The sequence below is a fragment of the Schistocerca gregaria genome, chromosome 11 (assembly GCF_023897955.1).
Source record: "Schistocerca gregaria isolate iqSchGreg1 chromosome 11, iqSchGreg1.2, whole genome shotgun sequence".
NCBI classification, from domain to species: domain Eukaryota; kingdom Metazoa; phylum Arthropoda; class Insecta; order Orthoptera; family Acrididae; genus Schistocerca; species Schistocerca gregaria.
In genome coordinates this window covers 63,743,545-63,769,927 of record NC_064930.1, presented here as the reverse complement: position 1 = coordinate 63,769,927, position 26,383 = coordinate 63,743,545, and the positions used below count along the sequence as shown (strand labels likewise).

At 40.3% G+C, this 26,383-nt stretch overlaps 1 protein-coding gene across 4 annotated transcripts in view; it reads right to left on the bottom strand.

The window, feature by feature from the left end:
- Positions 1 to 26,076, bottom strand: part of LOC126295466 (zinc finger protein 691-like) — a 72,216-nt gene extending 46,140 nt beyond the window's left edge. For 2 of the 4 annotated variants that reach the window (XM_049987999.1, XM_049988002.1), the window contains exons 1-2: positions 25,555 to 26,030; positions 275 to 370 (exon numbers count right to left, since the gene is read on the bottom strand). In XM_049987999.1, the coding sequence (XP_049843956.1) occupies positions 275 to 370; positions 25,555 to 25,611 (153 nt within the window). In that variant the 5' untranslated portion in view covers positions 25,612 to 26,030. Of the gene's footprint in view, positions 1 to 274; positions 371 to 25,554 lie in introns of all 4 variants that reach the window. The other 2 variants (XM_049988001.1, XM_049988000.1) reach the window with 2 other exon arrangements.
- Positions 26,077 to 26,383: the final 307 nt, after the last annotated feature.

The window sequence follows — 26,383 nt, the reverse complement described above, 5'->3', positions numbered from 1 at the left end:
CAAATACTTTCATAAATGACTTCCTGACACTTAAATCTATACTCGATGTTAACAAATTTCTCTTCTTCAGAAACGCTTTCCTTGCCATTGCCAGTCTATGTGTGGAGTTCCAATCTAAACTTTTCATACTACTGTTGTTATTTCATTCAGGATTTTTCCATTGTTTAAATTGCAAACAAAATTCCAGAAAAAGCCTACACAGGGAAGCTACTTCCTTTGAGAAATTCAGAGCAGCTGTGGATCATACATACGAAAGAGTTCTGTTGATACTTACCCATGGAGAACTCATGTCGATACAACACTGCTCTTCTTCAACTTCTTCCTTGACTTCGGGACAATCTGCTGACTCCATATTGAGTTTTTCAGTTACCTGTAACAAAGAAACAACACCATCAAAAAAGAAAAAAGAAACAGAAATTGGCAGTAGAGACAATAACATAGGGAGCTAATACTATTCCTAAGCGACATAGTGCAATGGTATACGTCGTTATTTGAAGTAGCTACACATCTCAGCTCCTTCTACTATACTGACAAAAAATGTCCGTGAAAAAATTTGATTTTAGTTGATGTGCGTGCATTTCTTTTTTAATTTATATGTAGACACAAAAAGAGAAATGTGAATGCAGCAAATCTATAAGATGCGACAAGTGTCTTTATTTGGGTTGGAGAAGTCATTTACACTTTGCCTTTGTGACTTCGCGACGATGTGGGCTCCAGATAAGACGAGTTCCAGATGACAATAATTTCATATCAGAACAAAAGAAGCTTGTTGTAAAAATCTGTTATTCACTTTCTCTCTCTCTTTGTCTCTCTCTTCACATTTTCTCACTCTGTCACTTGCAGTTGTCATGAGTTTCATTGAAATTGTAAGAAAAGAGTTCTGTCTAACTGAGGTTATAAAATGTAATTACCTGGCATTGCCAGAAGAGAGTGATCTCTATATCAATGTAAAAATCTCCCAAAGTAGAAGTTTTATTGATAGCGGTGGATATGCTCTATCTGATACCTCTGTGCCTTGCTGTTACAGTTATGGCTTTTATTTTAGTGTACTTAGCGTTTTGTAAGAGTGTCTGTTCTGTGAATTTACCGCCATGTTTTCAACAGCCAGACAACAATGTGACACACAGAGGGGCTTTATCATTACGTATCCAATGACCCGAAAAGGTCAATATAACTTTGCTGGAACTACACTACTGGCCATTAAAATTGCTACACCAAGAAGAACTGCAGATGATAAACGGGTATTCATTAGACAAATATATTATACTAGAACTCACATGTGATTACATTTTCATACAATTTGGGTGCATAGAACCTGAGAAATCAGTACCCAGAACAACCACCTCTGGCTGTAATAACGGCCTTGATATGCCTGGGCATTAAGTCAAACAGAGCTCGGATGGCGTGTACAGGTACAGCTGCCCATACAGCTTCAACACGATACCACAGTTAATCAAGGGTAGTGACTGGTGTATTGTGACGAGCCAGTTGCTCGGCCGTCATTGAGCAGACGTTTTCAGTTGGTGAGAGATCTGGAGAATGTGCTGGCCAGGGCAGCAGTTGAATATTTTCTGTATCCAGAAAGGCACATACAGGACCTGCAACATGCTGTCGTGCATTGTCCTGCTGAAATGTAGGGTTTCGCAGGGATCGAATGAAGGGTAGAGCCACGGTTCGTAACACATCTGAAGTGTAACGTCCACTCTTCAAAGTGCTGTGACTGCGAACAAGACGTAACCGACACTTGTAACCAATGGCACCCCATACCATCATGCAGGGTGATATGCCAGTATGGTGATGATGAATACACGCTTCCAATGTGTATTCACCACGATGTCGCCAGACATGGATGTGACCATCATGATTCTGTAAACAGAACCTGGATTCATCCGAAAAAATGACATTTTGTCATTCGTGCACCCAGGTTCGTCGTCGAGTACACCATCGCAGGTGTTCCTGTCTGTGATGCAGCGTCAAGGGTAACCGTAGCCACGGTCGCCGAGCTGATAGTCCGTGCTGCTGCAAACGTCGTCGAACTGTTCGTACAGATGGTTGTTGCCTTGCAAACGTCCCCATCTATTGACTCTGGGATCGAGACGTGGATGCACGATCCGTTACAGCTGTGCGAATAAGATGCCTGTCATCTCGACTGCTAGTGATACGAGGCCGTTGGGATCCAGCATGGCGTTCCGGATTACCCTCCTGAACCCACCGATTCCACATTCTGCTAACAGTCATCTGATCTCGACCGACGCGAGCAGTAATGTCGCGATACAGTAAACCGCAATCGCGATAGGCTACAATCCGACCTTTATCAAAGTCAGAAACGTGATGGTACTCATTTCTCCTCCTTACTCGAAGCAGCACAACAACGCTTCACCAGGCAATGCCAGTCAACGTTGTAGGTGTCGCCAACGGCGCCAACCTGGTGTGAATGCTCTGAAAAGCTAATCATTTGCATATCACAGCATCTTCTTCCTGTCAGTTAAATTTCGCATCTGTAGCACATAATCTTCGTGGTGTAGAAATTTTAAAGGCCAGTAGTGTAGTAATCAGGATATGTATTACCTGCAATCTGGGCAGTAAAACTTCTAATTTGGAAGCTTTTTTATGATGTTATAAAAGTTTAGGAAACCTGTTAAAATACAGAGGAATTACTGAAAATGTGGTTACATGAGTTTATAGCTAGTCAACAGAGAATACAAACTCCCTTACAGCCCTTGACCCGCTGCAGTTGGAACAAAGTTTGAAAAATAATTGGTGGTGATGCATAGCAGGATCACTGCATCAGAAATTGATGAAAAGGTGACCGTAACAAGATATTTGAGGTAACTGACATATCTACTAAAGTCACGGTGACAGATCTCTTCATTAATGCTAACTAAACCTGTAACGAGATGGTACAATTCCAATAGAGCACTGAAACCGAACTGGCAGTCTGGCGGCTTTTTTTCATCAACAAATTTCCTGGAATTTTCAGATTTTTCATGGCTCAAATCAAAACTTTTATGACGTGTTGAATATGACAGCAAGTTTACTTTATCAGATTCTCATAGTTGCTAATGAAATGTTGTGAGTTGCTACATCAAGTTTTAGTGACTCTTCAATTGTGATGCACGGCTTAATCAACAATTCTGTAAATTACATGGTCTCGCCTCATCTATCACCATTCTAGCCACAACCTCAAGTATACAAGAAATCCTCACTGGAACATAGTTCAAACTGTTCTGCCTGGAATGTAACACGGAATGACTTTAACAGCAGTGACACTTCATGGTTCAAACCGGACACTCTTCACTTGTAGCAAGACACTGTGAGAAAGTTAGCAAAGTGCAACTTACCATTCTTATTCATAACTGGAATAAAGGGAACAATCTGAGAACTATGTTTTTGGCTTTTGCAGATAAACTTGCAATTCTAGTTGAATCTCTATGAAATAACATAATGCACATAAATATCTCACAAGAAAGAGCTCCAAAAGCTGGCCTATTGCAAAGGACACACCGTAATAAATGGAAACTGATTAGAGAAGAAAAAACAAAGCCACAAAATTTACATATCTATGTGACAAAATTACAGAAATAAGCAAACTTAGCATGAGTAAGGAACATGGGAGTGGCTTTTCAATTAACAAAAAACCTTTGTAACAAGAAATCCTGTTATAACAAGAAATCTTTATCTATAAATGGGAAACTCTGACATCACAAGTGTCATTAGACTAGTTGTCTTTATCTTCAAAATGCCTTTCACTAAATACAGCCAAACAATTAGGTGAAATAGAAAAGAGGGAAAGGAAAATAATCAGGAAAATATAACAGTGGGAAATCAAGAAGTAATAAAGAAGTTTAAGGGGGGGGAGGAGGGGGTAGGAAGTTAAACGGGCCGACTTGGAGCTGGAGAGGCACCACACGACATTTTAATTTCCACTGTCTATACTTTTACAAATAAATTCATAAAACTTTGTCAGCATCACCAGGAAGGGTTCAGGATTCATGCTCATAGCAGTGGAAGTTCAAAAATATAACAAGATATATTTTTTTACATGTAAAATGTCATCATTTTTTCACTTACTATTTGCTGCATTCGTTGCTGTAGGTACAATTTTCTTCATAAGTACGGGAGATTCTTTGATGAATTTTGCACAGCATACAAACCATACTTACGGGTGTATGAAACTTTAGAATTATCCAAATCTATTAAAAACTGTGCTAAAAAATGAGATATTTAACCATAAAATTTGAGTTTCTTCTAAACATGAAGTTTAAAGTGTAACAGCTCATTCATTTTTTCATTAATTAAATAAATTCTAGAGTTTCAGACACCTGTCAGTATGGTTTGTATGCTGTGCAAAATTCATTGAAGAATCTCTCTTACTTATGGAGGAAAGTGTACCTATAGCAACAAATGCAGACAATAATAAGTGAAAAAAATATGAAATTTCACACGTAAAAAAAATTTATTTTGTTATACTTTTGAACTTACATTGCTATGATTTTGAATCCTGAATCCTTCCTCGGTCGTGTTGACAAAGTATTATGAATTTATTTGTAAAAGTATAGACAGTGGAAATTAAAATGTCGTGTGGTGCCTCTCCAGCTCCAAGTCGGCCCATCTGACGGGCTACTCCCCTTAATAAAGAATAAAATTAATACTTGACAGAGTGAGGAAGAGAATAAATATATTCTATGTACGCCTAAAATGGCTAGATGAAAAAGGAATAACAAAGAGAGTTTGTAACTTTTTTGACAGAAACCAAAAAACATCAACATGGTGACTACTCAAACCTGGCGGGAAAAAAAATGTCTCTGAGAATTCCAGGTATTGGGAGGAAGAGGATATCATAAGAAGCTCCTGGGAAATTAATGGTAAGTGGGAGAGGGTGACACGGGGCAGTTTTTTCACATCTATAATCTCTCTTTATTATTTTTATAATTAACACACTTTGAAATATTAAGTATTTTACAATTTGTGATTTGTAAAGCGCAATAAAATTAAATACCAATGTTAGGTTAATAACCCAGAACTCCCTGAGATATTACAAAATTCCTGAATATCTTTGAGATTTCCCTGATTTTTCCAGGTAAAATGTAATTCCCTGAGAATTTCATGTTTTCCAGAAGAATTGCCACCCTGATCAATGACATAGATCACAGAAGTCAAAGCAGACCTGAGGAAAATGTAAATAACAGAGGAAGAAATAGGAGAGACAGAGAACTTCAGAGCAAAAGTATAAAGTTTCATGAGCTTCAAAAAGAAAAAAATTAAGAGACAAATACAACACGGAGAAAAGAAAGAAAAGAAGAGCACAGGAAAGGAATGAAAAACTACTAAAAAGAAAGAAATGGGAAAGCAAAGAAGACATAATATCATGAAAAGGAAAGTTGCTACTCACCATTAAGCAGAGATGCTGAGTTGCAACTTTCCTTTTCCAAAGAAGACATAAGTTATTTCACATGATCCTCAGTAGGCCAAACCGATTTGAAAAAAAATGAGGCTGATCTCAAATATGCTTGTTCAGATATGGATCTGTACTTATTATTTTTTTTTTCAAACCTTAAGGAAATCACCACTGCCTTTGTGTGAATGATTAATTCACAGCTGTGTAACAGATTATCATGCACACTGCACTCACAACAAGGAAATGGTCCTGGAGCTTATGCAAAGATCTCTCACAAGGCACAAAGAAAATTTGGCCATAAGTAAAGAATTGATGGTAGGAAAGCAAAAGTAGATTTGGTGAACTCTGTTTTCAAATGCCCTTACAGAGGAAAGTGTAGGAGAACAGTTCTAATTAATTCTCACAGCACTGTAAAGAAGAGCAAAATAGACATTAGTGCAGTTGGGAAACTGCTGAAACCGGTAAAACAGAACAGAGCTCCAGGGCATCAGGGAATCCAAGTCAGGTTCCATAAAGGATTTGCAGCTGGGTTAGACTACATTTCAACGACAACATTCCTTAAATGCCTTGAATGAAAAACTTTACCCTGTAGTTGGAAGAAAGCATACCTCACACCCACCCATATCAAGTGTTGCAGAAGTTAACCATAAAGTTACTGTGCTACGCTCTTGACCTCCATCTGTTGCAAAATCTTAGAAATGACCTCCTCCACATTAACGAGAATGCATTCCAAAAACATCAATCATGTGGAACGCATCTCTCATTTTATCGCCTGACATCCTGAAAGGTATGGTCAAAGGCAATCTTGACTTTCGAGAACCAACTGATTCAATACCACAATATAGTTATTATTGAAAGTACCAGCGTATGCTGATGTTATCTTTGCTGGAGAGTCATAACTAGAAGTAGAAGTGTGTTCAAGAACACCCCAGGGAAGTTTGTTGGGACCCTTGCCATTCTTGTAGTATATAGATAATATTAACAGTAACCTCAGATTTTTGCAGGTGGTGCAGCCATGTATACTGAGGTACTGACTGAAAAAAGCTGCACAAATATTTAGTTACATCTTGAAAGATTTCAAAATGGTGCCAAGATTGGCAACTTGCCTTAATGAACAGAAATATAAAAGTGTGAACTTCACAAAAAGAAAAATGTTGTTTTCTATGACTATAAAACCAAAGAGTCACCACTGGAATTGGTCAACTCAGACAAATACGAGGATCACTCCAAAAGAAATGCACACTATCTTTGTAAAAATACAGTTTCCATTCTGCACGTGTGAAAGTTTTACAGTGTGTAGATACATCATTCCTGCTTGTTTTCAAACTTAGTGCAACCTGTTCCCACGAGTGGTGCCGTCACAGCATGTCTTCAAGATGGCTGCTACACTTGACGTTCGTCAGAAGCAACGTGCTGTCATAGAATTCCTGTGCTGTGAAAACAGGACAGTGGGAAACATCCACAAGAGGTTGAAAAAGGTGTACGGGGATGCTGTTGTCGATCGCAGTACAGTTAGTCGGTGGGCAAGCAGGTTACGTCACGAAAGCAGGTACGGCAATATTGAGTATTGTCCTCGCAGCGGCAGGCCTCGTACTGCACACACTCCAGACAATGTGCAGAGAATTAACGAATTGGTGACTGCTGACAGACGCATCACAGTGAACGAATTGTCATGCTACGTTGATTTAGGGGAAGGAAGTGTTTGCAGAATACTGAAAGTGTTGGCATTATAAACGGTTTTACCAGGTGGGTTCCCAGGATGTTGACAGTGGCTCACAAAGAAACAAGAAAAACGGCATGCAGCAAACTTTTGGAACAGTACGAGAATGGTGGAGATGAATTTCTTGGAAGAACTGTGACAGGTGATGAAACGTGGCTCCATCATTTTTCACCAGAGACGAAGAGGCAATCAATGGAGTGGCACCATACAAATTCATCCAAGAAAAAAAGATTCAAAATCACACCTTCTGCTGGGAAAATTAAGGCTACGGTGTTTTTTGATTCCAAAGGACTCTTGCTTGTGGACATCGTGCCAAGTGGAACCACCATAAATTCTGATGCATATGTGATAACAATGAAGAAACTTTGAGCTCGACTGAGTCGTGCTCGACCACATCGGCAAAAGCAGGACGTTTTGCTGTTGCACCACATTGCGCGGCCACATGTCAGTCAAAAAACCATGGAAGCGATCACAAAACTCGGATGGACAACACTGAAACACCCGCCTTACAGTCCTGACCTGGCTCCACGTGACTGTCACCTCTTTGGGAAACTGGAAGACTCTCTCCGTGGAACAAGGTTTGAAGATGATGACTCCCTTGTGCACGCTGCCAAACAGTGGCTCCAACAGGTTGGTTCAGAATTTCACCGTGCGGATATATAGGCACTGGTTCCAAGATGGCGTAAGGCAGTTGAGAGGGATGGAAATTATGTGGAGAAATGAAAATATTGTTCCTATCGGGTGTATCTACACACTGTAAAATTTTCAAACATGTAGAATAACAGATGGATTTTAAAAAAAATAGTGTGCATTTCTTTTGGAGTGACCCTCACACCTGGTTGGAACAATTTACAGGGGTATGAAATGGAACTGTCACATCAACACACAAGTAAAAGTGATGGCAGACTTCAAATCTCTGGTGTCCCGGTCCAGTGTGTCTGAAGACCTGCTGGACAGTACAGACATCCAAGAACAGATGCTAGGCAGCATTGCCACAATAGAGGCGCTGTGGCCACCAATGTAAGTGCTGCCATAAACCTTGCCTGTCCGGCTGGCCTATCAATGCTGTGCTGTAAGGGCGGCAGTTAGGCCTCTTCAATCCGTTAGTTGCGATTTCTCTCTATTACTGTACAGGTCTCGCTAGACATCATTTTATGAAAGCGTGGCGTCTGTTCTTTCGGGCATGTCCAAAAGAACAGACACCACGCATCATGTAATTGATTTGCCTTGATAGGCAGTGAGCCCACAACCTTCAGTGTGGATGCACGCCAACATTTGACCTCTACCAGGAACCTAAATTTAGCAAGGGACTGAGGATGGGTGGTGCCGGATGGGAATGTGCGTATGCTGGCTAGCATGCTGGTGTAGTCCACACAACTGCGATAAACACTGTGTCCAGATGGCGCAATGGTTAACACAAGCAGGACATCTCGGGTTTGAGACCCGGTCTGGCATACATTTTCTCTTGTCGCTGCAGATTCCGTTTAAAGCCCCGATGCAACTGATATTGTTAGTTCTTCCCCTTTCATCTCTATTCCTTTCTCCCTACCCCTCTCCACCTTCAATTTACATGTGTTGTTGTTGTGTTCTTCAGCCCTGAGACTGGTTTGATGCAGCTCTCCATGCTACTGTATCCTGTGCAAGCTTCTTCATCTCCCAGTACTTACTGCAACCTACATCCTTCTGAATCTGCTTAGTGTATTCATCTCTTGGTCTCCCTCTATGATTTTTACCCTCCACACTGCCCTCCAATGCTAAATTTGTGATCACTCGATGCCTCAGAACATGTCCTACCAACCAGTCCCTCCTTCTAGTCAAGTTGTGCCACAATCTTCTCTTCTCCCCAATTCTATTCAATACCTCCTCATTAGTTATGTGATCTACCCATCTAATCTTCAGCATTCTTCTGTAGCACCACATTTTGAAAGCTTCTATTCGCTTCTTGTCCAAGCTATTTATCATCCACGTTTCACTTCCACACATGGCTACACTCCATACAAATACTTTCAGAAATGACTTCCTGACACTTAAGTGTATACTCAATGTTAACAAATTTCTCTCCAGAAACACTTTCCTTGCCATTGCCCGTCTACATTTTATATCCTCTCTACTTCGACCATCATCAGTTATTTTGCTCCCCAAATAGCAAAACTCCTTTACTACTTTAAGTGTCTCATTCCCTAATCTAATTCCCTTAGCATCACCCGACTTAATTTGACTACATTCCATTATGCTCTTTTTGCTTTTGTTGATGTTCATCTTATACCCTCCTTTCAAGACACTATCCATTCCGCTCAACTGCTCTTCCAAGTCCTTTGCTGTCTCTGACAGAATTACGATGTCATCGGCGAACCTCAACATTTTTATTTCTTCTCCATGGATTTTAATACCTACTCCGAATTTTTCTTTTGTTTCCTTCGCTGCTTGCTCAATATACAGATTGAATAACATCAGGGAGAGACTGCAACACTGTCTCACTCCCTTCCCAACCACAGCTTCCCTTTCGTGTCCCTCAACTCTTATAACTGCCATCTGGTTTCTGTACAAATTGTAAATAGCTTTTCGCTCCCTGTATTTTACCCCTGCTACCTTCAGAATTTGAAAGAGAGTATTCCAATCAACATTGTCAAAAGCTTTCTCCAAGTCTACAAATGCTAGAAATGTAGGTTTGCCGTTTCTTAGTCTAGGTTCTAAGATAATTCTTAGAGTCAGTATTGTCTCACGTGTTCCAATATTTCTACGGAATCCAAAATGATCTTCCCCGAGGTCGGCTTCTACCAGTTTTTCCATTCGCATGTAAAGAATTCGTCTTAGTATTTTGCATCCGTGTCTTATTAAACTGATAGTTCGATAATTTTCACATCTGTCAGCGCCTGCTTTCTTTGGGATTGGAATTATTATAGTCTTCTTGAAGTCTGATTCAATTTACATAATAATACAAGTCAAAACATTATGACCACTGCCCACCACAATGCGGCAACAACAGCATGTAAGTGGAGCATACACAGATGGGGGAGCACGCCAGCGAAGATATGGGCTGCAAATGGTAAAAGGGTAAAATCCATTGTGATAAGCTACTTTAACAAAGGGCAAATTGTTACTACACAGCGCTGGTGAACAAATATCTCAAAAACGGCGAAGCTGATCAAATGTTCACGTGCTACTGTCTTGAACATCTACAGAAAATGGCACAAGGCAATGAAACTACCATTAGGTGTTAAATGGTTGGACATTGGTGACTCTTCACAGAATGTGGGGTTTGGAGGCTTGTCAGCCCTTTAAAGTAGGATGGATGGTGACCCGTTGCATCTCTGCCAAAAGATCACAATGCTCACGCATGCACAAGTGTTTCAGAGCACACTGTCCATCGTACATTGTTGAACTTTGAGCTCCTCGGCAGACCACGCCTGCATCTTCCAAAGTTGACCCAACAACATTGTCAATTATGATAGCTGTGGGGACAGGACCATTGGGATTCAACCATAGATCAATTGACACACTTCAGCGCATCAGGTGAATCACATTTTTGGTATGCTAGGTTGACGATCATCTGCATAAACGCCATCACTGAGGTGAACAGCAGCTCAAAATGTGCAATGCACCACAGATACAGGCTGGTGGGAGCAGTATTATGCTACAGGTGACATTCTCCTGCACCTGCATCGGATCTGTGGTAGTAATTGAGAAACACTGACAGCTGTGAACCGCCTTCATACTTGATGTCTTCCCTGACAGCGATGTCATCTTTCAGCAGTAAAATTGTCTCTGCCTTGGAGCCAGAACCACACTACAGTGGTCTGAGGAGCATTATAGTGAACTCATGTTGCTGTCTCGGCAACCAAATTCACTTGATGTAAATCCTATGAGACACATCTCGGTCACTACAGGGCGCCATTACTGCTTACGCAAATCAGTGGTCCCTTATTTAATTGAATCACATGACCTGTGCTTAGACATCTAATGCCACACACCTTCACAAACCTACCAACAAACATCCCTAATAAGCAGGCTCAGTGATGTATTTTATTCCAAAGATGGACAAACAAGCTATTAAGCTCTGGCTCATCGGTGTACATATCATTGGCTTGGTTCTGAATCTACATCTTATTATTCTATCTCAGTTTGACCTTTGGACTTGTCATTCCACCATCTCATCTCCACTGCTGGGCATTCTCTTGTCACCCACTTGTCATTCTCTGACGATTCGTTGTCGACGCTCTCAGCCAGTCAGCAAGCCACCACAGTTTTCCAGAGTCATTTCCGGACTTGTCTGTTTCCGGTCACTATAAAATCATTTTTAGGATAGGAGGAAGCTGAGGTCACCCTACAAAGGAGATTATTAACAAAACATTCAGGCAACCAATCATAATATATTGTTCAAGTGTGTGGGATTCATACCAAACAGTACTACTGGGAATATTCAATGTATACAGAGAAGGCAAATTGAGTGATCACAGTTTCTTTTGACACTTGGTGGAGTAACTGAACTGGCAGATTCTCAAAGATAAACATAAAAGGTCAAGATCACCTACAATGTTTCACAATATGCTTAAAAGGTGAATCTAGGAATATACTACAAGCCCCTATATATTGTTATATACTACAAGCCCCTATATATTGTTACCATTCAGGCTGCAAAGATCATATTAAGACTAATTGCAACCCACTCAGACAGCTGAGCTCATTAAAGTGACTGCTTCCAGAGCACAGGGAGGGGTATAGAACCTAGACTAAATCTGCCTCGTGGATTACTGATCACACACTTTTACTTGGCCCCTGAGTGTAGCATGCTGGGAGTGGAAGCTTGCAATCAGCTCATAGCACACTGTCTGCTGAGACAATCCCCGCCTACTTTTCCCAGAGTAGCCAGTGTATACCTTATAGTGCATAAAGGAAACGAACATGTGGCAGATTAATGTCTCACAGAAGTGGCAGGAAAATTTACAGTGACTCACTAGAAGGACCAGATACAGCCTCTTCACTCATTTTTGTAAATAGTATTAACAATCTCTATACACAACAGTGCACGCAGATAAACACTGTATTCACAATGGCTACTTATTGTCACGGTACAAAGTCAGCTGACTTCTGCTGATCGCAGGGGGGGGGGGGGGGGGGCAAATAAAGACGTGCAGTCGGTAACTACAGGGCATGGTGTGTGGGTTAGCCTGGATGTGGTCTTTAAATGGTTTTCCACATCTGTGTGTTGACGGTTTTCCTCTATCTCTGTCATGAATTCGATGTCCTGGTTCAGTGAAATCAGGTGCTGCAGGAAGTCTTTTCATCTGTGGGGCCAGATTACGAATGTATTGTCCACATATCAAAAAAAGCATGAGGTGTCTGTGTATGAATGGATGGATATGTGTGTGTGTGTGTGTGTGTGTGTGTGTGTGCGCGCGAGTATATACCTATCCTTTTTTCCCCCTAAGGTAAGTCTTTCCGCTCCCGGGATTGGAATGACTCCTTACCCTCTCCCTTAAAACCCACATCCTTTCATCTTTCCTTTTCCTTCCCTCTTTCCTGACGAAGCAGCCGCTGGTTGCGAAAGCTCGAAATTCTGTGTGTCTTTGTGTGATTCCCGTAAGAGTTTGGGCAACCTGTGCGCATTCGCACAGACAAAGGGCAATGGCTGGCTAGCCTTTAACTATATATATGGAGATAAATGACTTAGAAACAACATTCAAAGATATCCAGTACATCTATCAACCTATTTGTCTCAGTGCAAACTAGTATATTTACTCAAAGTTGCAGTTTCTTTGAGCAAAGGTACCTACAAACAATGTTCACATGCACAAGGTGTAAGAGTTCTAGAGTGTCTAGAATTATCTCTGCTGCACCCATTACGCAGGCAGACAGGTCCTGTCACTCTACAGGAGTCTCATAAACAATACCCTTCATGTAGTGCAAAAAAAAAAAAGAAAGAAAGAAAGAAACCAACAACAACAGAGGCATTAAATTGGGAGATTGTACAGCCAATGAATTGGTTCACCATGACCTATCCACCTCTCCCTCTCCCTGAATGTTTCATGAAGCTGCTGGTGGACATTGCGTGAAATGGGCTGGCACGCCATCACGCTGGAACCTCATCATTCAACAAATCTGCAATGGCACACCTCCAAATGCTGCACCTGTATGTCTCGCAGAAAGACCACTTAGCTGTGACCTGTTACACAGTGTGGTAGAGTACACGGGCCAGTCGGATGACCATGCATAACACCAGCCCACACATCAGTACCGAAACAATGTTTAAATCCAATGGGATGTGTGGCACGAGGATTGTACTCATCCCAAATGAGGCTGTTACGATGGTTGAGCAGATCTTCTTTTGCAAAAAGAATGATCCGAGGAACATCTGGAATGTCCACACTGCAGGGTAGGAACCACGTGCAGTAATCAGTACGTGGCTCAAAATGAGGTTGACTCGAGGACTGCAACCTCTGGAGGTCGTACAGGAAAAGTTACTGTTTGTGGAGAAATCTCCAGATGGATACTCTGGGATACATCCACATAGCCTGCGATGTTATGGGTACTCGTCGACTAGTCACAGGATGTCCTCTTCCAGGTCGACAGTGCGTCGTGTCTGGTGACGACCACAATTGGCCCTGTTAGCACTTGGAGGTGCTAGTTCCCTTAAGCCGTCGTTCATATCTAAAGTTTATTACCGTCACTCACTCACGTTTGATTAGTTGAAAAGCTAATAACGTGTCAACTGTAATAAGCATTGCCAAATATGCGTAATGTAGGTAATACTATACTTTGAGAACTGTTATGATGAAATAAACCAGTAGAAAGTATTCCTTATGCCTCAGGTAGACACTGTAATTGGTAAGAACATTTGAATCCGTGCTTGAAATAGTAGGAAGATATGGTGCGGAGATGGGGCTGACAATTAATCAAAGACCAAATATATGTTAACATCTAGGAAAAGATATGTTGTTGTTGTCTTCAGTCCTGAGACTGGTTTGATGCAGCTCTCCATGCTACTCTAAACTGTGCAAGCTCCTTCATCTCCCAGTACCTACTGCAACCTACATCCTTCTGAATCTGCTTAGTGTATTCATCTCTTGGTCTCCCTCTACGATTTTTACCCTCCACACTGCCCTCCAATACTAAATTGGTGATCCCTTAAAGCCTCAGAACATGTCCTACCAACCGATCCCTTCTTCTCATCAAGTTGTGCCACAAATTTCTCTTCTCCCCAATCCTGTTCAGTACTTCCTCATTAGTTATGTGATCTACCCATCTAATCTTCAGCGTTGTTCTGTAGCACCACATTTCGAAAGCTTCTATTCTCTTGTTGTCCAAACTATTTATCGTCCATGTTTCACTTCCATACATGGCTACACTCCATACAAATACTTTCACAAACGACTACCTGACACTTAAACCTATACCCGATGTTAACAAATTTCTCTTCTTCAGAAATGCTTTCCTTGCCATTGCCAGTCTACATTTTATATCCTCTCTACTTCGACCCTCATCAGTTAATTTGCTTCACAAATAGCAAAACTCCTTTACTACTTTTAAGTGTCTCATTTGCTAATCTAATTCCCTCACACCTGACTTAATTCGACTACATTCCATTATCCTCGTTTTGCTTTTGTTGATGTTCATCTCATATCCTCCTTTCAATACACTGTCCATTCTGTTCAACTGCTCTTCCAAGTCCTTTGCTGTCTCTGACAGAACTACGATGTCATTGGCGAAGAAGAAAGAGGTACGACTTTGAACGGAGAAGAATATGAACGCTGTGAGAGCTTTAAATATCTTGCTTCACTGGTGAGTGAGAATAATGATATGAGAGAAGAAATACATGCAAGGATTGCAGCTGGTAACAGGAGCTATTTTGCACTGGTTAAAGTGTTTAAAGCAAGGAGCCTTAGTAGGGATCTGAAGCTGACTGTGTATTGTACAGTAGTTAGATATGTGGTGGTGCATGGTTCGGAGACCTGAACTACGACACAAAATGATGAGGAGCTGTTGCTGAAATGGGAAAGCACGATATTTAAGAATATCTATGGACCAGGGGTTTTGGAGAATCAGAAATAATTAGATCAGAGAGTTGTACACCAAACCAGATACTGTGACACAGAAATAAAGAGTAATAGACTATGTTGGTTGGGACATATAGAAAGAATGGTGGAGAACAGCACAGTCAATACAGTTTTCAAAGGAAAACCTGGTGGGCATCGTATAAGGGGCAGACCGAGGACCAGGTGGCTAGATAAAATGGAGGAGGAATTGAAAAAGGTGGACAGCCAGCAGAGAAGAGTGAGCAGAGATTGTCCGGGCGGCCACGGCCCTACAAGGGCTGTAGCATGAAGGAGTAAGTAAGTATTTTAAACCTTGTTATTTACTTAAAATCACTAAAATACGGTTCCGATCATTGTCTGTGACACACAGTGATTCTGTATGCCACGGATTCGACAAGCAATTGATAGGGTTCCAGAGGTATGTGGCACCAGATGCCAATGCAGCACACACACCTCTCTCTCTCTCTCTCCCCATAATTTATGGGCTCTAGGTTTGTGAGCATGGAGCTGGAGGCCGATAGCGTCCCAGTTGGGTTTCATGAGATTCAGATAAGCCGAATATGGCAGCCAAGACATCAATGTTAGTTCACTATTGTGCTCCTCAAACCACTGCAGCACAATTCTGGGCTCATCACACACCGTTATCCTGCTGGAAGATGCCATCGCTGTTAGGGAACACATCAAACATATGGGGTTACAGGTGGTCCCTAGTAACGTTCACACAGTCCATAGCTCTCACGATGCTTTTGATTACTACTGCAGGTCCTGCAGAAGCCCAGGTGAATGTCTACCATAACATAACACTCCTCCCACTGGCTTGTATCTGTGGCACGCAGCTCGTTTCGAGCAGCCGTCCATCAGGATGAAAGCGTTTCTGGACACGACCGTCGACACGGTTTAACAATAAACATGATTCATCAGACTGGGCAACACAGTTCCATTGGTCCACAGCCCAACCTCGATGATCCTGTGCCCACTGTAGTCATAATTGACACTGTCATTGGGTCAGCACGAGAACACGTACATCTACATGGATACTCCGCAAATCACATAAGTGCCTAGCAGAGGGTTCACTGAACCACTTTCACAATTCTCTATTATGCAAATCTCGTATAACGCACAGAAAGAACGAACACCTGTATCTTTCCGTACGAGCTCTGACTTCCCTTATTTTATCGTGGTGATCATTACACCCTACGCAGGTCTGTGTCAACAAAATATTTTTGCATTCAGAAGAGAAAGTTGGTGATTGGAATTTTGTGAGAAGATTGCATCGCAATGAAAAACGCCTTTGTTTTAATGATGTTCAGCCCAAATCCTGTATCATTTCAATGACACTCTCTCCCATATTTCGCGATAATACAAAATGTGCTGCCCTTCTTTGAACTTTTTTGGTGTACTCTCTCAATCCTATCTGGTAAGGATCCCACACCACACAGCAGTATTCTAAAAGAGGACGGACAAGCGTAGTGTAGGCAGTCTCCTTAGTAGGTCTGTTACATTTTCTAAGTGTCCTGACAATAAAACGCAGTCTTTGGTTCGCCTTCCCCTCATCATTTTTTGTGTGTTCTTTCCAATGTAAGTTGTTCAAAATTGTAATTCCTCAGTATTTAGTTGAATTTATGGCCTTTAGATTTGACTTATTTATTGTGTAACCAAAGGTTAACGGGTTCCTTTTAGCACCCGTGTGGATGATCTCACACTTTTTGTTATAACTGCCAATTTTTGCACCATTCAGATATCTTTTCTAAATCTTTTTTTTTTTTTTTTTTTGCGCAATTTGTTTTGATGTTCTGATGACTTTACTAGTCGATAAACGACAGTGTCTTCTGCAAACGACCTAAGACGGCTGCTTAGATTGTCTCCCAAATCGTTTATATAGATAAGAAACAGCAAAGGACTTGTAGTACTACCTTGGCGAATGCCAGAAATCACTTTTGTCTTACTCAATGACTTTCCGTCAATTACTACGAACTGTGACCTCTCTCACAAGAAATCACAAACCCAGTCACATAACTGAGACAATATTTAATAAGCAACACAATTGCACTACAAGCCGCTTGTATGGTACAGTGTCAAAAGCCTTTTGGAAACCCAGAAATCCAGAATGAATCTAAATCCCTTGTCAATAGCACTCAACACTTCGTGCGAATAAAGAGCTAGTTGTGTTTCACAAGAGCAATGTTTTCTAAATCCATACTGCTGTGTGTCAATAGACCATTTTCTTCAAGGTAATTCATAATATTGGAACACAATATATGTTCCAAAATCCTGCTGCATATCGGCGTTAATGATATAGGCCTGTAATTTAGTGGATCACTTCTACTACCTTTCTTGAATATTGGTGTGACCTGTGCAACCTTCCAGTCTTTGGGTACAGATCTTTCATTGAGCGAATGGTTGTATATGATTGTTGAGTATGGAGCTAATGCATCAGCATAATCTGAAAGGAACCTAACTCGTAAACAGTGTGAACCAGAAGACTTGGTTTTATTAAGTGTCTTAAGTTGCTTCACTACTCCGACGATATTTGCTTCTACGTTACTCATGTTGGCAGCTGTTCTTCGATTCGAATTCTGGAATATTTACTTAGTCTTCTTTTGTGAAGGCGTTTTGGAAGGCTGTACTTAGTAACTCTGCTTTGGCAGAACTGTCTTCGGTAGTATCTCCACTGCTATCACGCAGAGACATACTGGTCCTCTGCTGTGGAACAAACATTTAAAACTATGCACTGAACTTGTGCCTGCACCAGTACTGTGCTCTGCCATCAAATCTGCTACAGATCACTGGCTGTCCCGCTTTAGAGAGGGTGGCAAGCTTCCAATCCCTAGGTTCTGTGATGAGGTACGGAAATTCAGCTTCTCGTCACCTGCTTGTGGTTTCAGCATTCTTCAACCACTTTCCGTAGATGCTCACAACAGTAGCACGTGAACAGCTGACTAGCTTCGCTGTTTCTGAGGTGGTCCCTCCCAGGCATTCTGACAACAATCTCGCTTTTGTCAAAGTCGCTTAAGTCTGCAGATTTCCACACTTGCCCACTTATCCTCACTAGAGCGATTCCCCATTCATCTCTGCTCAGCTTGTATACTTCTCTTACCGTGTCCACTGCCCTCGGCGGCACCAGACAGCATACAACCTCACAAAGACAGTGATCATAAGGTTCTGACTCAACAGAGTATTTTAAATCAGATATTATCTGTAACTAAAAAACTGAATTAAATTACACTATAAGCCTTGCTATGAAACTGCAAAGCATTCTCCTGTCTGAGAGAAATGTAGTTACTGTTATTAACAGGAAGGCCAATTGCAAGTATGTAAACAAACTACTTTAAGGACCTTCCGGAATGTTATTACTGAAATGGAATACAGAGAGGTTGGTAGTACGGCGTGCACAGAGGGAGAAGGTGGCAAAGAAGGGGAATAGAGAGAGGTAGGCAGAAGGGATAAACAGAGAAAGGGGAGGAACGGGGGTGATGCAAGATGTACGTGGAGGTTGGTTGGTTGATTTGTGGAAGGGGACCGAACACCGACGTCATCAGTCTCATTGGATTAGGAAAGGATGGGGAAGGTTGTCGGCCATGCCTCTTTCAGAGGATCCACTCCGACATTTACCCGAAGCGATTTAGGGAAATCACGGAAAACCTAAATCAGGATAGCTAGACATGGGTTTGAACCATCAACCTCTCAAATGCAAGTCCAGTGGGCTAACCACTGTGCCACCTCACTCAGTAGTAGAGGTATGAGGGGCAAGGGAACAAGTGGAGAAAAAAGAGGTGGGAGAAGGATAGAGATAGAGGAAGGAGAGGAAGAAAACAGTCGGAGAAAGTACGTGGAGGAGCTGGACAAATAAGAGTGGGGAGAAGGAGAGAGAGAGTGGTGAGGACAAGATGGACACACAGAGCTGATAGAATGAAGTCGACAGAGAGACGGGGGAACCAAGAGGTGGACACAAAGAAAGAGGATGTGGAGATGTATCAAATGTGTATGCAAGTGAAGACATGGCATGGTACCAGATTTGTTGATGTAAATAGAACTTGGCCAATTTTGGGCCAAGAATTATGTGTGTCCAGCAACTGCCAAAAATAAGCACCTATGAGTAACATTGTCAAACCATGAAGCATATGTGTAGGCCATAACTGCAAGAGGAAAGTTGTGTACGTGTTGGTCTTCGGTCAGGCATGTGTCCTTGTGGGGGGGTTCCACTATATCAACCACTGATGTAAACAAATTATTAGATTACATTAAAAACATTTTATGCACAGTGTGTCTGAGACAAAACAGCCTCATCTGTTACACTTCTACTCATCATAATAAACAACCCATGCAATTTTGTCAGATGCTAGTTGGTAGATTAGCTATGGAATTTCATTATTTACAATATTCTATCAAGTTCATTTTTATGTTTATTCACTTTTTATTTCAGGATCTGAAAACTGAACAAACTGAAAGTTTTCAAACAAACGAAAATGGTAACAAATACTGAAAAGCACACACCGAGTGATAGTATGCAAACTAGGGTCCATTGTTGCAGTTCAACAATATTTTTCTGTGCTATGTACCACATAAGCCCTCTTGATGTCAAGAGAATCAAGGCATGGAAGCCAGTATTTCTAGAGACAGGATCTGTTGCTAAGAGGCACGATGATGGACCATCAGTAACATTGGAGGTGACTGTTAATCAACTTCAAATATGTTTGCAAGAGGTCCTAAGAAATGTGTATGGCACTATATGTGCTGCTTGTCCTAAAATCAGCTATCCACAATGTGCTAAACAAGAGTCTAAAGCTTTATGCATAAAAAGTGCAACTGTTACATGAGGTAAAACTCAATGGTAAACCTAAACCTGCAGTATTTAAAATTACTCTCCTGCATATCTTCATACGGGGGTATGCTACAGACAGGTTGTACTGTACCAAAGTGAGAACTCTAGAACAGCTCCATGAGAAGATTAGAACTAATGGAGACAGTTCAGCCACATATGCTAAAGGATACTTTGAGAGAAATCAAGTATCAATTAGACACCCTCCATCCCTCTCGTGGGTCTTAAAAGTAGAAATGTGAGATTGAACAAACAAAACTTCAAAACTTTGCGTATCCATTACTGAGCGAATCTTCTATATGTACTGGACACATGTTGTATCACAGACATGTCAGATTCAAGTGTTTCATCTCTCACCCCAGTATTTTGTTACTGTTATTATTAAAAATCCTAGGCATCTGTGACAAGTCAAATGTGGGAGTGATGGTAAACTGTATTATTTTGTTGGGGGTGGGGTGGGGGTGGGGAGGGGTGAGGTGGGCGGAGGTATAAGTAATTGTAACCCTCTCCTCCAGAACTGAATCCTGGAGCAATGCCTGGCTCTGATAGGCAGAGCTTACTTCCTCCACTCTCCAAACCCCCAAAGAAACTTATTCATGGAGTCATGAACAAAGAATAAATGTTCAGCATGTTGCATATTTTTCCCTGTGACTGTTTATTGCAACTGTAAAACAGACATGTTTCACACTCTAATGAGAGTTTGCAACTGTGAGCCACAGCTAATGGAGCTAACTATACTAAAACGGAAATAATTGCCTGTAAGACCTAAAATTATTATAAATAATGTAACACTGTCAAAGGCACTTTCAGTATTACAGCTGTGACACATGAAGAAATTTTAACAATGAAATTGATAACAGGATCCTAAAATTTAACAGTCTGTGGAACAATTACAAATAGGTTTTAAAACAAACCAAAAAAGAGCCACAGGTGAAGTACCAGAAAGTCATGGCAGTTCCAACTATGCTCTAGGGATCAACTATGCTCTAGGGATCTGAAACATGGTTTCCCACACAAAAGAATGTGAGCAGGATCCAGACTATGTAAATGAGATTTTTCCTTAATGTTAAAGGGTGCACCAGAGAAGATCACTTCAGAAATGAACACATTAGAAATGAATTACTAGCCGATTCAGTGCACCAGAAAGTTGATCTAGATAGAAACAGATGGTAGAAATGTGTATACGGACTGCATTGAAACAGATTTCCAAAACAAATTCTTGACTAGAAATCTACAGGGACAAGACAGCGGAAGACAACAGAGGAGATGGCTGGATCTTTGTTGACCAGAACAGATGAAACCACCAAATTTGTAATGGAAAGAAACTGAAGATCTTGTCACATTTCATATCTTTGAAAGTAGTCCTTCAATACTAGGTTTCACAGACTGTCACATACAACAATTTTAAAGCATAGTTAATCTAGGGAAGGCACTTCTCGGAATTATTTGTGAATCACCAACATATTTACAACATAATATGGCCCGAAAATCCTGTCACCATGAAATAAGCAGGCATAAAATTGGTCCCATATTATTACACTCAATTACATTATTAAGATGAACATTCAAATAATGCGTTCTTCACTTCTGCTGTTGCCCTAAGCTGCAGGCACTGAAACCATACATTGAACCAAAGACTGCTCTAACCATTTAATAACATTCAAATGTAAGTCAACTAGGCCTAACTATTTATACGCTGTTACATATATATTTATTTGCCCATTTAATCTCTATTTCAGTACATATGATGCACACGAGATACTGGACAGAAAATCTTTTTACCTGTTGGTCGAACAACTTCTAAGCATATGCCCTTTAAATTTTGATAACCCCATAAAACTAAACTACAATAAAAAAGTATGACTTACATGTTTGGACATACAAGGTATTGAAAGATTGAATAAAAGCTGTTTCGCAGTAGACAGGATGTTAGATCTTTTACAAGAACATAGTTTACAAACAGATTTTATACATCAGAGTAATCTGTTGCATAGTTCTGTTCCTGCTTGATACAGACCTTTTTGGCATAATGTGGTGTTGTACTGGTTAACATGTATGGCACTGACTATCTACTGCAGACATGGAGAATGTTGTTTCGAGTAAAAAGTTTTCTTTTCCTTGGTATACTTTTTTTGACATGCATAACTACTTACATAATAGCAAGAGGTGGGTAAGATATTTAGATCTCTTTAAAAAAAAAAAAGTTTGCATGGTTTTCTGCTACTTTGTTGTATTCGTGTGGTGTACATATGTACCTAGATATGTACCTGCTTGTATTTTGAAAACATTGATCATGTGAAACCCAACTCACACTTTTCTTTACATGATCAGGACAGTCATGTACAAGCAGTATTTCTTAATTTCCAAAAAGCATTTGACTCAGTACTATACCTCCGATTATTGTCTGAAGTATTATCATATGGGGTAACAAGTGAAATTTGTAACTGGGTTGAGGACTTCTTGGTAGGAAGGAGCATGTTATCTTGGATGGAGAGTCATCCTCAGATGTAGCAGTAATTTCAGGTGTGCCCCAGGGAAGTGTGCAGGGACCCTTGCTGTTCATGTTGCAGACAATATTAAAAGTAACCACAGACTTTGCAGATGCAGTTATCTATAATGAAGTACTGTCTAAAAGAACTGCAGAAACATCCAGTCAGATCTTCATACAATTTCAAAGTAGTGCAAAAATTGGCAACTTGCCCTAAGTGTTTAGAAATGTGAAATTGTGCACTTCACAAAACAAAACAAAAGTGATATTCTTTTATTATAAAATCAATGAGTCACTGTTGCAACTGGCCAATTCATACAAATACCTGGGTGCAACACTTTGTGGGAATGTTAAATGGAATGATCACATACGTTCAGGCATGGGTAAAGCAGACTTCAGTTTATTGGTACAATACTGGGGAGGTGCACACAGTCTACTAAAGTGATCACTTACAAACCACTCATGCACCCAGTTCTACAATATTGCTCAGGTGTGTGCGACCCATTGAACTTATACAGAGAAGGGTAACATGAATGCTCACAGGTTTTTCTGACCCATGGGAGTGTGTCACAGATATACTGAAGGAACTGAACTGGCACATTCCTGAAGATTGACATAAACTATCCCTAGAAAACCTGTTACCAAAGTATCAAGAGCCAGCTTTAAATGATGACTCTAGAAATATACTATAACCCCCTATGTACCACTCCCATAAGGATCACGAGGCATTCAAACAACCATTCTTCTCGCATTCCATACATCAATGAAATGGGAAGAAACCCTAATAAGTGGCACTATGGTATGTACCCCCTGCCATGCACCTCATGGTTGTTTGCAGAGTATACATGTAGATGGGGTGTGATGATGAGATCTCTACTTACGGGTTTCTTTAACATAAATACAAATAAATTTTGCAGAATGTTGGACCTACAGATGTGGCAAAAACAAACAAAATCACACCGAAAAAAGTATAGTTATTGCTTAAATATGGGATCTGGTGCTGTCAGCTTAAGTACTGGATATCTGACTGGTGGAGGCTAATTTACCAAACTTAGATGGCTGTCACAAAATGAAATGATCATGCTTTGCACTTAGATGTATTTTGTATTAATTGACTTGGATATAAAAATGGTATCTCGTTCTTTCTATCCATGTTATCTTGTGGAATGATTTTCTATAGCAATCCAAAAAAAGTCATTAACCAAAAGCAAGCAGTGAGAGTAATGTGAACAGATATAACTGCATACTTTGCAGATGTCTTGTCAAATATCTGGATTTCTTATCTCACTTCCCAGAAAATTTACTCACTGGTATTATGAGTAATAACAATAATACGTTTCAGTTTATTTATAAATCACATAACCACAGCGCAAGGCAACAAATATTTAATTCAATGTTGGTTTTCCTACATACCTAGGGTTATGCGTTCTGGTTCATATGTTAATTATATTCTGTAGCTACCCATCAACAAGGAGAAACTGGGGATGTGGAAGAGTCAAGGTATGAAATTAACAAAAGACTAGGACATCATACAAACTTAATTTGTATATTCTATTAACAATCATACAGTACCACACTGCTTCACGCTATTCACACTTATGCAATCTATGTTTAATCGAGCAAACTAGAAAGGAAGTTGTTAGTTTGAAAAAACGGCTGCTGCCTTCTCAGTTTTACTATACATCTCATGTTCATTTACTGATGCTAGCTTCATATTTCCTTGACTGCAATGGTACTCTTCAGAGTGAATAATTTTAATACTGAGTGACATTTATGGTGCATTAAAACTTGTCTTACAGCTTTCCCACAAACACTACTACTAGCCATATAGATATCAGAACTTTTCAGTCTCTGAATTTAGATACTCTGATAATTTATTTTTTAAAAATGGCCCTTGTGAGATCTTTTTTGTCTTCTGAATTGGTAGGAATTCCCAATTTCTTGCTTAATTACGGACGGGAGTTTATTGAATATCTTCCCATCAGAGTACATAACTCAATTTGGCACCACTGACAAGAAGGAAAGTCTACATAAAATTATTTTTGTCTTGTTTTATGACTCTGTATCTCACAGTTATGCTGAAACTAATATTAATCACCGGCAACAGAAACGTTTACAGAGTAAATATACCAAGGGCACTAAACAATGAATATGGAACTCTCACTTGAATAGGTATCATTACCCACTCCTGCAAAATTATATAATTATCAGAATTTATGAGCTGAAGATTCGCACTAACAGAATGGTAAGTTAAGAGTGATTTTCATAATCAATCTACAGTTTTTACAGGATATGGAAACTATTATTTTTGTGTATATCTGACAGTCAAGTAAATACAACGCCAGCAAAAATACTGTAGCTTTGTACAGTAACTGGATCAGTAAAAACGTTTTTCAAAGTAGCAATTTTGCTCCTAATGTCATTATTTACGTTTTATCTAGTCTAAATACAAATAGTATATATCAGTTTGGTGACGGTTAGTTGTCAATCCAATGCAATGTAATGTGACAGCATTTGTTCTTTGCCTCATTAGGATCTCTATGAAAAGCAGAACGAATTAAGCTATCAACCGTAGCAAATATACAATTATGACAAAAATTACGGTTTCGAAGAACATGTGTTGTTTCTGTTTTAATTAAATGTAAATGCGTCTGTATGTACAAAAATACGGCCGATACATTAATGCAATTTTTTAAAAATTAATTAGTGTGCTAAGAAATCTACCAATCACTGCAAAGCAAGTATTGCAACTGCAACATCGGTCAGCATAATAGTCAAGTTTAAGTATTCGATAACTGTTGTTCTACAGAACGAATCAATGTGAAGGTTACTCAAGAGATAAGGTAAGAATTTTGAGCTCGCTGCTCTTTTAATGCGGCTTAACTGAAATGTCAACGCATTCACAAGTTGCAAAGAATTTCCCAGGCCACAAATGCTATGCTTTCGTGGGACAAAGTCGTAAAATACCAAAACACATTTATAAAACGCACAGACGGTCAGAACACAGAAGCTGTTCGTCAACAAATATACGTAAATGAATAAAACTATCGAACGACCGAACCCCACAAATAGTAAATAAAAACAACTGATCCTTACAAACTCCTCCCAAAAAATTATACGCTGAAAGCTGCGGGCAATGCTGTCGTCCGCCATCCTCGAATAACGAATATTTTATTTCAAAAGGTGTCTTCTCGAAAGCTGCGAAAATCTCCGATTTTGCAACAAATATCACCATGAAAAAGACGGCTTCGCGTGTCGATGAATGCTGCACATTCACTGCAGCTTCGAGTCTGCAACAATCAACAATTACCCATCCGCTGATCTTTTGAACTTCCGATCAAAATAACTTTGTGATTGACACTTGTGGGAGTCGAGGGGTGGGGGACGAGGAACCACCCAATCGCTGGGTGAGCGTGTTTCGCCCACCCACATGTGCGCCATATTGGTCTCTTGTATAGATTTTACACCACGTCCTTCAATGTTTAAGCAGCCTATGCCGCTACTAGCCGTCTGTCAGGACAGGTCTACAGTACGCTCGCTCCGAGAGTAACATCATTATGACGTTTTTACCACTGCCGACATATCCGCGTGTTGTATCGAAGACAACAGAGACCTTGTATCGACTTTTGTAATCGTTCGGGACGGTAGCCATCAAACAGTTGCAAACGAATTAATTCTGCTGTTTCTGCTGTTCGACTTTGAAAAACTCTCTTATGTTTTATGATCTAAATTTCGTGAATATAGTACCTGCCCATAAATATTTCTCAGCTTCACAAATCACAAACAGGCACAATTCCATTGTTGAAAAAAGGGGATAAAAGCCCGATTGGTCATCGTGACCCACAGCATACCAGTTACGTAAGAACTGTTGATTCAGAACTGGTTTCTTTCAATACCTTGAATGCAATAAAAGTTTAACAGTGGC